The sequence below is a fragment of the Nothoprocta perdicaria genome, unplaced genomic scaffold, assembly GCF_003342845.1.
Source record: "Nothoprocta perdicaria isolate Ctin4 unplaced genomic scaffold, notPer1 scaffold_8, whole genome shotgun sequence".
Classification (NCBI taxonomy): Eukaryota; Metazoa; Chordata; class Aves; order Tinamiformes; family Tinamidae; genus Nothoprocta; species Nothoprocta perdicaria.
Window position 1 is genome coordinate 8,637,672 of NW_020456087.1, and position 11,991 is coordinate 8,649,662.

At 39.3% G+C, this 11,991-nt stretch overlaps 1 protein-coding gene across 2 annotated transcripts in view; it reads left to right on the top strand.

Annotated features, from left to right (window-relative positions):
- LIN52 (lin-52 DREAM MuvB core complex component) overlaps positions 1–9,024 on the top strand; it is a 39,822-nt gene extending 30,798 nt beyond the window's left edge. Inside the window, exon 7 of one of the 2 annotated variants that reach the window (XR_003251309.1) lies at positions 6,091–6,144. Coding sequence is in view for 1 of the 2 variants with exons in the window: in XM_026051776.1 (XP_025907561.1) it covers positions 6,091–6,146 (56 nt within the window). In the remaining variant the exon portion in view is untranslated. Of the gene's footprint in view, positions 1–6,090 lie in introns of both variants that reach the window. The other variant, XM_026051776.1, reaches the window with a different exon arrangement.
- Positions 9,025–11,991: the final 2,967 nt, after the last annotated feature.

The window sequence follows — 11,991 nt, forward strand, 5'->3', positions numbered from 1 at the left end:
TTTGGCTGCCAAGGGAAGGACAGTGAGATCTTGAGCAAAGAGTAGTGTTAATATTTTAAAATGCTGCAGCAAGACTTCTGACTGAGCTCATCCTCAGCACCTGAATTCCAACTTTGTTACTGACTTCTTTACCATACATCTGTACATCACTTTTCACTGAGGYTGTGACCCCCATCTCTAAATGTGAATTCAGTCGCTGTGTGTCTTCATTGTATGAAGCTTGATAAACTTTGCAAGTGCTTTGGTACTGGTTWTCAAAAGGTGCCATGGTAATGCAGACTTACTCCATCTGTGGGCTTCTGCTTATTTCATGTTGTCTTACCTGAGAAGTGTGTTTCAAGAGTGCAAGATGATTACGCTGGTATTCAGTGTAAAATAATGTAACAGTTTCTGAARGATGGGTTTGAATATCAGCACACTTCAGTTTTCAGTAAAGGGATTTGTCCCTGTGTATACTGACCACTGCTCTCCAGAAATGGCAATTCCAGATATTTCTGAAATTGGGCTGAGTGCATTAGTTGCCCATGAGCTCCCCAGATGTAGATGTATGCATGTTATATTACTCTGTTATTATATATAACTATATGCATTAGTTATATATAATAGCAATTATATATATTGTATTTTGCCAAAGGCACAATGTTCAGGTAATATTTTGTTTGATCCTTATATTAAGGAAGAATGGATTTCAACTAATTAGAGTTCTTTCTATGAAGGAAAATTTCAGGATGAGCTGGTGCCAACAGGCATGCACATAGTAGTAGAATTTAGGGGAGCTGATTTTTCTTTTTATAAATATGCATAGACTGGGGAGATAAAAACAATTTGGAGAAAGTGATCCATATAGATCCTTTTATCTAATGATCAAAATTCAGATTATGTTGTCTGATTTTTTTTTTTCTTACTGTTTAATGACGATCTTAATATACTTGGCTGTTTTCAGATTGCCTTTTGCCTTCATCTCCTGTGGCCGATTCCTTTCCAAACGTGCTAGTAGTTGAGCCCAGCCAGAAGATTTGTCTTTTCTATTGGCTTCCCCGAGCCCACCCAGGCAAAGATTACGCACAGGCAGATCCCCCTGTACCTCTTTGTATGTCCTGCCACCTGGGAGAAACAATGACATAACTGTTCTATCCTAACACTGGGTAGCAGAACAAAAGAGGTAATTTCTCATACAAGATAGCTGTATTGATAGAAGGGATAAACCAGAGTGCTGTTCTGTTATCTCTGCAATTTGTGCTTTTTGCCCTGACCCGGTGATTTCAGTTGTTCAGTCTTCATGGTTAAACCCTCTCGTTTTGTTGTCTCTGTGCTGCTAAACCACAGCAGTAATTCTGGAGCGCATGGCCAGCACTTTAAAGAAAACTTCAGTGCTTTAAAAACAAGTTCTTTTCCTTACCCTAAATGCAATGGTAGGGGACTTTATAGATGGGTAGTAGATTTTGACAGATAAGGTGACAGGCTGTGTACCTTCAGGAGGTAGTCAGTAAATAGCATTTTTATTGTAGTCAGCAATGTAACACTCAGTGTGATATTGCAGGGCACTTTAGGACTTAAAATGTGTTCTGTTCATAGGGCGTTAATTGATTTCCATTTATTTGTGTTAGAAAGACATTTAGGTTTCAGTCCTGCTACATTTTTGAGTCAGAGGCTGTACTACAAGAGCACAGTCAAATTTTCATTTGAGTGGGAAACACAGAAGTGCTTCTTCAGTGGGTGACTTCATTTTAAAATATMTGTGGTTTGAAGATGCTCTTTGGGTTTGTTTTGGGATTTAAGAATAAGCCCAGAAGCTGTGATTTAGTGAGCAGAGGAAGAGGTAATGATCACAGTAAATGTACGATAAAGTGCATACAAAAGACTTGTCACAAATTGTATTTATCACCAACCGTGTTGTAGCTGTGTGTGCTGTGTTAGGAATGTGTGTGCATGTGTGTTGCCTGGGGATCTGCCTGGGTGAAAGTTGCTTACATAAGTGTAAGTCACTGTTTTCATTACTGGTTTTACAGCAGCAAATCTGCCCACTATTTCCAGCCTATCCAGACCTCATTACACAGTGTGTCCTGTATTGTCATATATGTGAGAAGGCTTTTTAGGGGAGCAATCGGTCTGGACTCTAGTGCAATGGTTTTTTCTAATTAAATTGTCAGYGGAAGGAACATCCGGAGCAGCAGTTTTCATTTTCAATTGAAGAAAAAAAAACGTTATAAGTCTTTGTCATTTGATTAAAAAGTTACTTAACCTTTAAATTGCTATAGATGTAAAGATAGCTCTGAGTTTCCAATGTAATCGCCTCAAAGTTAAAATCAGGAAAATCTTGGTGTAATGAAACCCATATGTCATAGTGAAAGGATGCAAAACACTGGCAGAGTGGGCTGCTCTAGCAGGAGATTCTGCACCCAATCTTGTTAACCAGGACTGCTTTTGGTAATCCCTCATCTCCTCACTTGAAGGAAATCAATCTGTACTACTGAATCTTTTCAACCAGCAACACAAAATTTACTGTGGAGAGGCAGCCTGGGGACAATTGTAGTAGAAAAGGAGCCCCAGGCAACAGGGCTAAATGCGGGATTGAGGGATTGAAGTTCTAAGAGGAGATTATATTAAACCTTACTCTGTTCCCCTATCAAGTAGAGATCTCTCCTTCCCCTTTCAGCCCTAGCCTGTCCTGTCCAATACCTGCTCTTGATGTCCTTCTTCCTGGGCAGAAAACTTGATTCATAYAGGGCAGCATTCTCTGCTAATTATAACTCCCTGATACCATTTCTTGGTAYAGTGTTTTGAAAGACTCTATTCAAGCACTCAACTTTTCATTGTAACCAGTGCTGATAACATTTAATTTTTTTARTGATCTTCAGTACCCTCTTCCTTCTCCCTACTAGGCGAGATGCGTTTCTTACCAGGCTGTTGCAATYGTATCCATTGCTGATTTTTCTGTTGTATTAAATGCACAGCATAGGGAGAGCTTGTAAATTGTGACTTGACATGGAGATTCATGCTTCTGTTTCATGCTGCACAGCCTCTGTAGTACCTGCTTGCTGTACAAAGAAACCTGCTCTCAAGCCCTGTTTTCACTTGACAAGTCCCTGGCTTAAGCAGCCATTTAAAAAAAAAATCCCTAAGGTTTTCAGTACAGTTTTGTCCAACCTTTTAATTAAAAAAATCTACCTCTATCTGCTATACTACTGGCTTCTGCTGGTCCCTTGGGTAGTTGTTTAAGACGGGTTTTAGCAGCTCTGTTAGACTGCAATCATATATAAAATGTAGGACATGGCTTCTTCATTAGAAAGCTTCTACCTCACTCCAGCAAGCTCCAAAAGGCCCAATTGGAAATGATATTCCCATTATTAAGAAAACGTTTATCAGAAGCAATTCTGAACAGAAGAGTCAGTTTAATATTAGAGGCTTTTCTATGCAAAACCCAAGCTGAAGACATRCTCTGGTGCAGATGAAAGAGGAACAAAGGAGAAGAAATGGCAAGACATTTCAAAGCAGTGTCACATAATATATCTGGCCTGTGTTTACCAGGAATGCATTTAACTGTGATTCTTGGGCAGATCAGAGAGGCAGCTAAGCAGGGAAAACAAGATTGTAAACATTTGTGCAAACTTCCCCTTAGCTTGGCTGGGATTTGAATGTGGTATGAGGATGCATTTCCTGGCCATTTTCATATATTTACAAAGATGTAAGGTCCTTTCCTTGCATTTGGCATCATACCTTCAAAAATAAAGCGCTGTTGCAAGACTGAGTATGTGAGGAGAAGAGGAATACAGAATAGCAGAAGGCTGTCTCTTGCTCCTAATGGGATTTTGTAGCAGCATGTGCGAGTTTGTTTCAGAAGTCAGAAATGAACAGATGTTGGTATAAATTACCTCTGTGTCTGATGTCTTGCAAATTAAAAGCGCGGTTGGCATCACTAAACAATTTCACCAGGTTGGGGAGGGGGGGAAGCGGGCGGTGATTATTGTAGCAGGTCGGTAAGAATCTTTAAGCTGCAGCAGAACAGGATAGCGAGGATAAAGGAATGAAGAATAAAATGAGAGGTCTGTGAATTAATCAGAAATGTTAACATCTCCGATGACAAGCGAACAGGAGGGCACGTGCTCTGGAGCAACCCCCAACCCACAGTAATTTCACTCGGCGCGCAGAAGGAGTCTATTCTCTCTGCCTGATTTATAGGGTGCAGCCGCCTTTGGAGGAGCAGGATTGTCACACATTCGTATATCTCCTATATGGGACTTGCACTCGGGGGAAACTTTACATTCTATCAGCTGTAGTTTGACTTTGCACCTTCTCCATAGTAGCATTTTAAAACCATGCACTTTTGATGGTGAAATGCAGGGAGGTGTCAAGAAACTGGCTGAGAAATCTGTTTTAACTGAAACTTCTAGAAATGGGCATTTTTATTTAATGATGTTATTAACACATAACTTAGTTCCTGGCAAAATAACAGTCTGCACTCTGCCCATCCGCAGCACCTTCTACCTGCAGGTTGCCTTAGCAGTGCTTAAAGATAGAAGCTGCCTTGCAGGTGGGCAGTAAAGGTGTGGGCAAGTCAATGACTTCCCTGGTTATTCATGCTGTGAACCAGAAGCAAAACTGGGAATGAATCCCAGGTGAAGGTACCTCATAGCTGGAGCCACGAACAGTGCAGCGATGTGCTCGTCTCTGCAGCCAGCCAGAGGCAGTAACCAACACTCACTGCAGTGGCCTGTGGGCTTAGAAATCTGTGAATATCAATGCATAGTGAAGAATTTATAGTAATAATTACTATTTGAGAGGGGTCTTGTTGRTTCTGATGCCACATGGTTCAATTTGGGGTAAAGGTAATAAGTTAGATGTAATAACTTAAAGAATGTGAGGAAACCTTCTAATAGGTCAAATGTATCAAAATATTTTTACCAGAGGGTGAATATTGAGTATTTTAAGCAGAACACTTTTATTACTACTTTTCTTGCATCTAGTAATGTCAAAAGAAAACCCAATAGCAAACCCAAGTGTTGTTTTTATACTATCTGTCATTTCTGTTGCTCTTCTCAGTCTGGAGAGTTAGGAACTGAGTGATAAAAGAGAAAATGAACTCCTGTTTCCTCCTTCCAGAGTGTCTCTAGATTGGGTGTAGGAAGCGTGTATACTTGCATCAGTCCTACAGATAAAAACCTCCATGTTTTGTCATCTGCCACTCCAGCACACAACTTGTACCTTTATTTGAAGGAAACGAAGGGAAACGCCTGTGAGAAAATTGCCTTCCCTCCAGGACTGGCTCACTAATCATGCTGTCTTTGATGCATTTTGTTGCTATTGTGAGACAAAAATAGTATTAGGGCTGCTGTGCCAGCTTGTGAGCTTATGGGCTCACAAGTCAGAAATGTCCTGTGCAGAAAAGTGGCTGTGTAAACCCAGTTGCAACACAGCTACCAGAGATTGATGGTGGCGAGAGTGGGGGAGAGACTTATAAACCTTGCCTTGCTGTATTAAACACTGAAGGACTGACAGTACGGAGAGAGAGAAGACCAAAGCTCTATAAACTTTACTTTATTACACCATCCACAGAGGAACTGCGCTGAGGGAATATAAACCCTATTATATTACAGTATCTGGGGACTGGCACTGCTGAGAGAGAGAAAATGCTGTCTAATTTCTGTTGAAGATCATAGCATCCAGGGACCAATAATCCTGAAATGGAGAAAGACAGAGTTCCATAATCTCTGACGGATTATTACATCCAGGAACAATTGCTCGGAGATAGAGTGATGGTGATCTGGATTACACCCTTCGGAGATGGATAGCACGGAGGCAGAAGAGGAGATGTTGCAAGAGCTTAATGCAGTGGGAATAGAAAGTGTAGATTGTATGCAATGAGACAGCCTGTGGGAATTATTGCCGAGTTTAGGAGACTCCAGGCCTTGCCTGCATTTCTAGATTGTCAGGAATTGAAGCCAGAGTGCAGTTTTATATATTTTTAAAAAGAATCTTTTCTATTAATATAAGTGTATATCTAAATGTATTGCTTATCTCATTTAAATAYCACAAACGATCAACTCTGTCTGGCTCTTTGTTTTAATCTATTTTTTTCCCTTGTCATTTCAGCTAGAGAAATGACTCGAGGGAAATTCCTCAACATCCTAGAAAAACCCAAGAAGTAGCTGCTGCTCTGGAATTTGGACAAAAATATCCCAGCAGGGATATTCTATGTACTGTGGATCCRGATGAACCCCGGAACTTCTAAGGAGGAGAACAAATCTCTCGCTTTACATCTTCAGAAGCAAACGTGTCTGTTGCTCCCACAGCACGTCTCATACCTGGGGAGAAACATTCCGAATGCAGGCTCCAAGGATTGCTACAAATTCCGTTGGAATTTAGCCTTTATCTTGACTGTAAGATATCGAACAGGACAATTCCACCCTGCTGTGGCAAAGTTACCTGCCCTTTTTTAAATCTTTTTTTATCCATTATTCAAAGTGAACAGCCCCAGGGTCCTCTCTGAATTGCCCTCAGAGGCTTCTCCTATTTGTAACATCTAACAGATCTTTTATGATGGGGGCCAGTGTGTGCCATGATACACTGACCTTTGGTGCATCTCTTGTCCTAGATACATTGATTTCCTGTATGTAATTTCTGTGTTGAAAGATTTGAGCAGAGTTTGGGATATATGATAGATAGTTTAAGTCTTGATTCTCCAGGAGCCCATGCTTTTTGTGCAGAAATCAAGTGCCATCTGTGTATTAGAGTCCAGTCACTGCCTTGAGAGATGCAGATCTCGGAGGATCTGCAGAGGAGAATCTTCAGTCTGGTGTATTCATTTCACAGCGGTTGCATCCAGTGCTGTGTGTAGCAGGCACTTCTCACCACCGAATGGTTCTCTTGTAAAATCTAGGCTGACAGACCACACGGAGCTGGGAAGAGGTGTGAATATATTGTGATGGGAAATATCTCTCTAGACTATTTGGCCAGTGCATTAAAAAAAAACTTTTCAGTCTCCTGCAAATCTCAATTTACTACTTAAGAACCTAGGAAGAGAAGAAAGTTAGAAATAAATGAAAGGTGAAAGATTGAAAGGTAATAATGCTTTTGTTCAGAGAGCACCAAAAAATGTCAACAAGCTTGTTAGCTGCACCGCAAGGAAATCTGGTTAAACACAAGCTACACTTCTGAAAATAGCATTCCTTAGTGTTTCCCATTTAGGAATTAGGAAACAACATTACAGTTAGGAAACAGCAACCTTAAAATTTGCTTCACCTACAAAGACAGAAGTTTCTAGTAGCTGGTGTCTTCTGGCACCAARTTTTGGGTGTTATTCATCTTAGCCTCCGTCCACTCTGTCCTCCTTGGTGATGCACTTCTGTATGTTGAGCCCTGAGAGGAGATAGAGAGAATGCCAAGATACTTTATTTAAGATAAGTTTGGGTTTTTTCTCCATTTAATYTTGTTTTCTTAGGAAATGGCATTTTAAGCATTAGTAAATAGGTTCTTTTTAGCATAAAAACATAATATTGAAGCACAGGGTAGATAACATTTTGCCTTGTTTCTTTGTTTGTTTTCCCTCCATTCATTCAGAAATATCATTTTTACCATGCAGACTTTTCAAAATTTGTCATTTTCCAGATTACGATCACATGCGAGAGAGGAAGTGACTTGGAATGGTACATCATTAACACTTGGTCCTTAGAGCATTGCTTATTTTTGTACTTGCGGAGAGAGGAGACTATTTYCAGGCATGTGGGCAAAAACGAGGGAAAGATTTTTAATCAAAAACTTATGGATTTTTACTAAAATGCTTGTGGCCTTTCAATCAGCAGCCTGTGGTTGCTTGTTATCACTCCGAACTAGGCTCATTTTGGACAGCTCCTGTTAACTAAGGTTAAGCAATTAAATCCCAAATTCTAGAAAACAAATATACAAATAGCAAATATTTAGGCATGTCAGGAGTCTGATTTTTAAACTTAGTTTCCATACTTCAATTTTTACAGAAGTTTAACAGAGCATGAGAGATGAGATGGGAGAATGTGAAGAGAAGCTAAAAGTGGTAATTCAGAGACGGAGAACTTGCAARTTGGTGCAAATTGTTGATGTAGCTTTAAGTATTAAATTATACGTTCTGGATGTAATATTAAGTTTGTATATCCTATTTATAATGTAAATACACACATATATAACATTGGGATACATAGTCTGTATTACCTATGTGACTTTGTGCATATTGTAGAGGTTTGTAGATTTAACCCACTGAGAAATTTGAGATCTGAAGGAAGGAAGTTGGAGAAGATATCATAGTTTGACCTGGAAATATATGTGTATTTTCTGATATGTATAATAAATAGTAAGAGATTTTAAGCTTTTAGTAGTTCATAGTAACATTTTTAATGCCTTACTACACACAGCAGTATTTACCATCTATAGGACAGCCAGTGTGCTATTTATTAGCTTTGTACTCGTCATCTGTAGAGGTGAGTCAGTGCTCTAATTCTTTTGTGTTAATATTTGTATATATTTCTGTGTGTTAGCCAGAAGATTGTAATCTCTGTGTTACAGCTCTGTGGTTTCAAAATAAACACACAGCTCTCAGAACATTCTGGGTTTCCAGTGTAGCCCTGAGATAAAGCTGTGAWTTAGCCACCAAGAAAATAATCTTACAGACTTTTTTCACTCTTAAGATGGATAACAAGATGCTGCTCTGTGTACTGCCCACCTCAGTTTTGGGTCTGTTCATGCTCTATTCTCATCAAAAAACGAGCACTTGGCAAAATTCAACTGGAACCGAGGGTTTTCACACCATTTAAACCCCATTTCTTTCTCCATTGATGCCCATCGCTACCTGCTGTATCTGTGAAGGATGAGAAAGTCTGGGTGGCATTTGATGATAATCTTCTATATTTGGAAACAACAACAGAAAGAGTTATGACAAATGATGGGAATTAAGAATATAGTAAGATCAAAATGCAGTAATATTATATGAGCTAATGTGCTTTATAAAGCATCCATGTCAAATGTTACTGTGAGACTCTCTGAAATAAAACAAATATTTTAGTTCCTTTTAAATATCAGTCTTGCGTATATTTAGTTGCAGAAGCTGTTGTTCATTTCCGTCCGAGTATCAGATGCTTTGCCTGCTTAGCAAAAGCCTGGATTTTTAAGGTGATCTTGAAGAGAATAATACTCCATTACCCTGTGTTTTGACATTAAAAAGTGTTTCATAGCATGAAGCAAAACTGAAAAACTCAATGCTTCCTCGAGTCACCTAGAAATGACAGTATATCTATCTGTCAGCAATGGAAACCCATGAGGAACATTTTTTTACAAAGTAAAAATACTGGTGCTAGGAATGCATGCTTACCCTGTAGTATTCACTTAGAACATTCCTAAGAACTATTTGCCTTTATCTTGCTGAGGTCATTGCCTCAGTTCTTTTCCTTTTCTCAAAAGGAAGTGGTGCTCCAATGTAAGGAGTGATATGAACTGATTCTTTAAATACTCTCTTGATGGCAATATGTACAAAAGCAGGTTATTATCTGGGCAAAAGGTGCTTAAATAGGACTCCAACAACAATCTGAGATGTATAAAGTTCAGAGAATAGTTCAGCAGTTGGYGGATTCTGGTTTCGTTACGGTTTGTAGTAGAATATGAAAACTACAAAGGTCATATATGCTTTGTTGTTCTTCTCCAAGATCTCTTGAACCTCCATGGAAGAATTAAATGCAGTCTTTTAGCAGATGGGCATCGTTACTGGTAGAAGTGCAGCAGAAAGTATCAGCCCTTTTGGAACCAGGTGTGGTCAGTGGGCAATACAGCCAGGAGACTGGAGAAGCAAAACTGTCTAATCCAACTCGGAGGTAGGTAATGCTTGAACCTTTTTCTATGCTACCGATGACTCATAAAAAGGCAAGGCTAGATCAAAGGTCCATTCTACCTATAACCTTCTCTTAGATTACAAGCAGTTGTAGATATGAAGAGTTTAAGCACAAGGTTTGCGGGGAGTGATTTTGCTTGGAGTTAACTTATCCTGCAATGTTTTAAGGATTTAACTAGTAKTTGAATCTGGTCCACAGTGAACACTACCCTCCTTAACTTTGTCTAATTTCTGGTTCATCTGTATACTTGGCCTTTAAAATGCCTCTTGACAGCAAGTTGCTTTTTATTTTTTTAAAGACTTTTTTTTGTCTTAAATCTCCTTACTTAATAATTCCATTTTGAACCTTTATTTTTTAGGAACAGTAATTTTCACCACCTATTTTTGCTGTAGTTATGTATTGTGCACTATTAATGAGTTTGTGGCTTCTGTGATGTGTTCTGTGCTTCTTGTTCATCTTTCTGCAATTATGTCTTCTATTACAAGGAGCAAACAATGACCAATGACCATAATTTGTTATGGGATAAAATTCCTGCTGACTTTCAAGAACTAGAGTTTCATCGGGATAAAAGATGAACCTAAAATGATGCGGGGAAAAAAAAAAAAAAAAAGCTGAGTCTTTTGGTTTTATGTGATACTGTGATTCTTGGAATCAAAGCAATTTTAGAGATATATTGTCTTTCCAGTCCTACCCCTACATCAGTTGTTTACTTAGTTCAAAGTGGATGAGGTGAAATGCAAAATTATGAAATGGGGAATGGTCATTACTTTAAGTCTGTATAAAGATACTTGGAGTTGCCAGAAAAGTATGGATTGATCCTGCTTTCAAAGACCATAACCCAGACTCCATGTACAGTATGTGCCATGTTTACTTACATTGCACTAGAATTTTCACTATGGAGGGATCTCTTTGCATTTAGACTCTATCATCCACTGAAACTGCTGATACTTAGACTTGACCTTTTCAATCATGTCCCTTTGAGCAGAATGACTGACTCAAAGCAGCTGATGCTTGTGCAGAATAGGCGTTTTCTTGTTGGGTTTGTGTCGTTGACCTCTGGCCTGCCTGCTGATTCCTATAATACAGATCAGTGACCAGTGAAGCCGGAACGCTCCCTGCCTGTCTCTGTTATAGACACCTCAGTAGGGAACAGAAAAGAGGAAGTGGGGTGAGCTTGAAAGCGCTTACTTAATTGCTAGTAGGAAAAATGGGTAATAAGAATGACCTTGCACCTTATTTATTGACCAGATCTCTGGGGGGACAAAGTACTTGACTTGATTCTGTATCACTTGAAAGGCTGTCTCTGTGACCAATAGCTGATGAGTAGGTGTGTAATAACATAGGGTAATTAAATTTTGTGCTTCAAGGCACTTGGATGCCAGGGAGGATTCCCCTCCCACAAAAGCCAGGCTCATCTAACAACATTTTTGGTAATCACAGAAGCTTAAAGCTGATTCTGAAGCACGAGAAACTTGCTGTTTGCCACTTACCACTATAGCCCAAAATGCAATAGGTTATGAACAAAAGTCAAGAAGAGGGCTCAGAGCGTAAATGAGAAAGGGATGGACTAGCAAAGATACACAAGTAGGTTAGATACTGAGCTCTCCTGGTTCAGTGGCCTGTATTTTGTTTCCTTTTCTCTGTATTAAGGTAACTGTTATTAGTCATTCTAGTTTTCATTGATTTGTTTATCTATTGTATATCAATTATCCTAAATTGCTTTTCTAGCTAATCACCTGCCCCACTCTCTTTCTTGCACAGATTTAGCCCTGCCTGGCGCTCAGAAGTCAGATGGTACAATATAGAGCCAGGATTTATAAACACTTTTGGCAAGACTTCTTGGCCTGATTTTCAGAAGTGGTCAGTATATAATCAACTGCATTGACGTCTTAAGGAATCTGCAGGTGTGGAGTGTCCTWGATAGAATCAGTTGAAATATTTTGCTCAAAATGGACCTGTTGTCAAAAAACAATTTTCTTCTAGAAAATAGTTTTGCTGAATTGTATTTTGTCGATGATGGTTTCTTAAACAAGCATGGGGTTGAAAGTCAGAGGGAGTATAAGTCCTTCCTCAATCGTGCCCTGATCAAGGACTTTGAGCTCAGGTCACCTRTTCTTCTCTTGCCTTCTCCTGTTGGAAAATC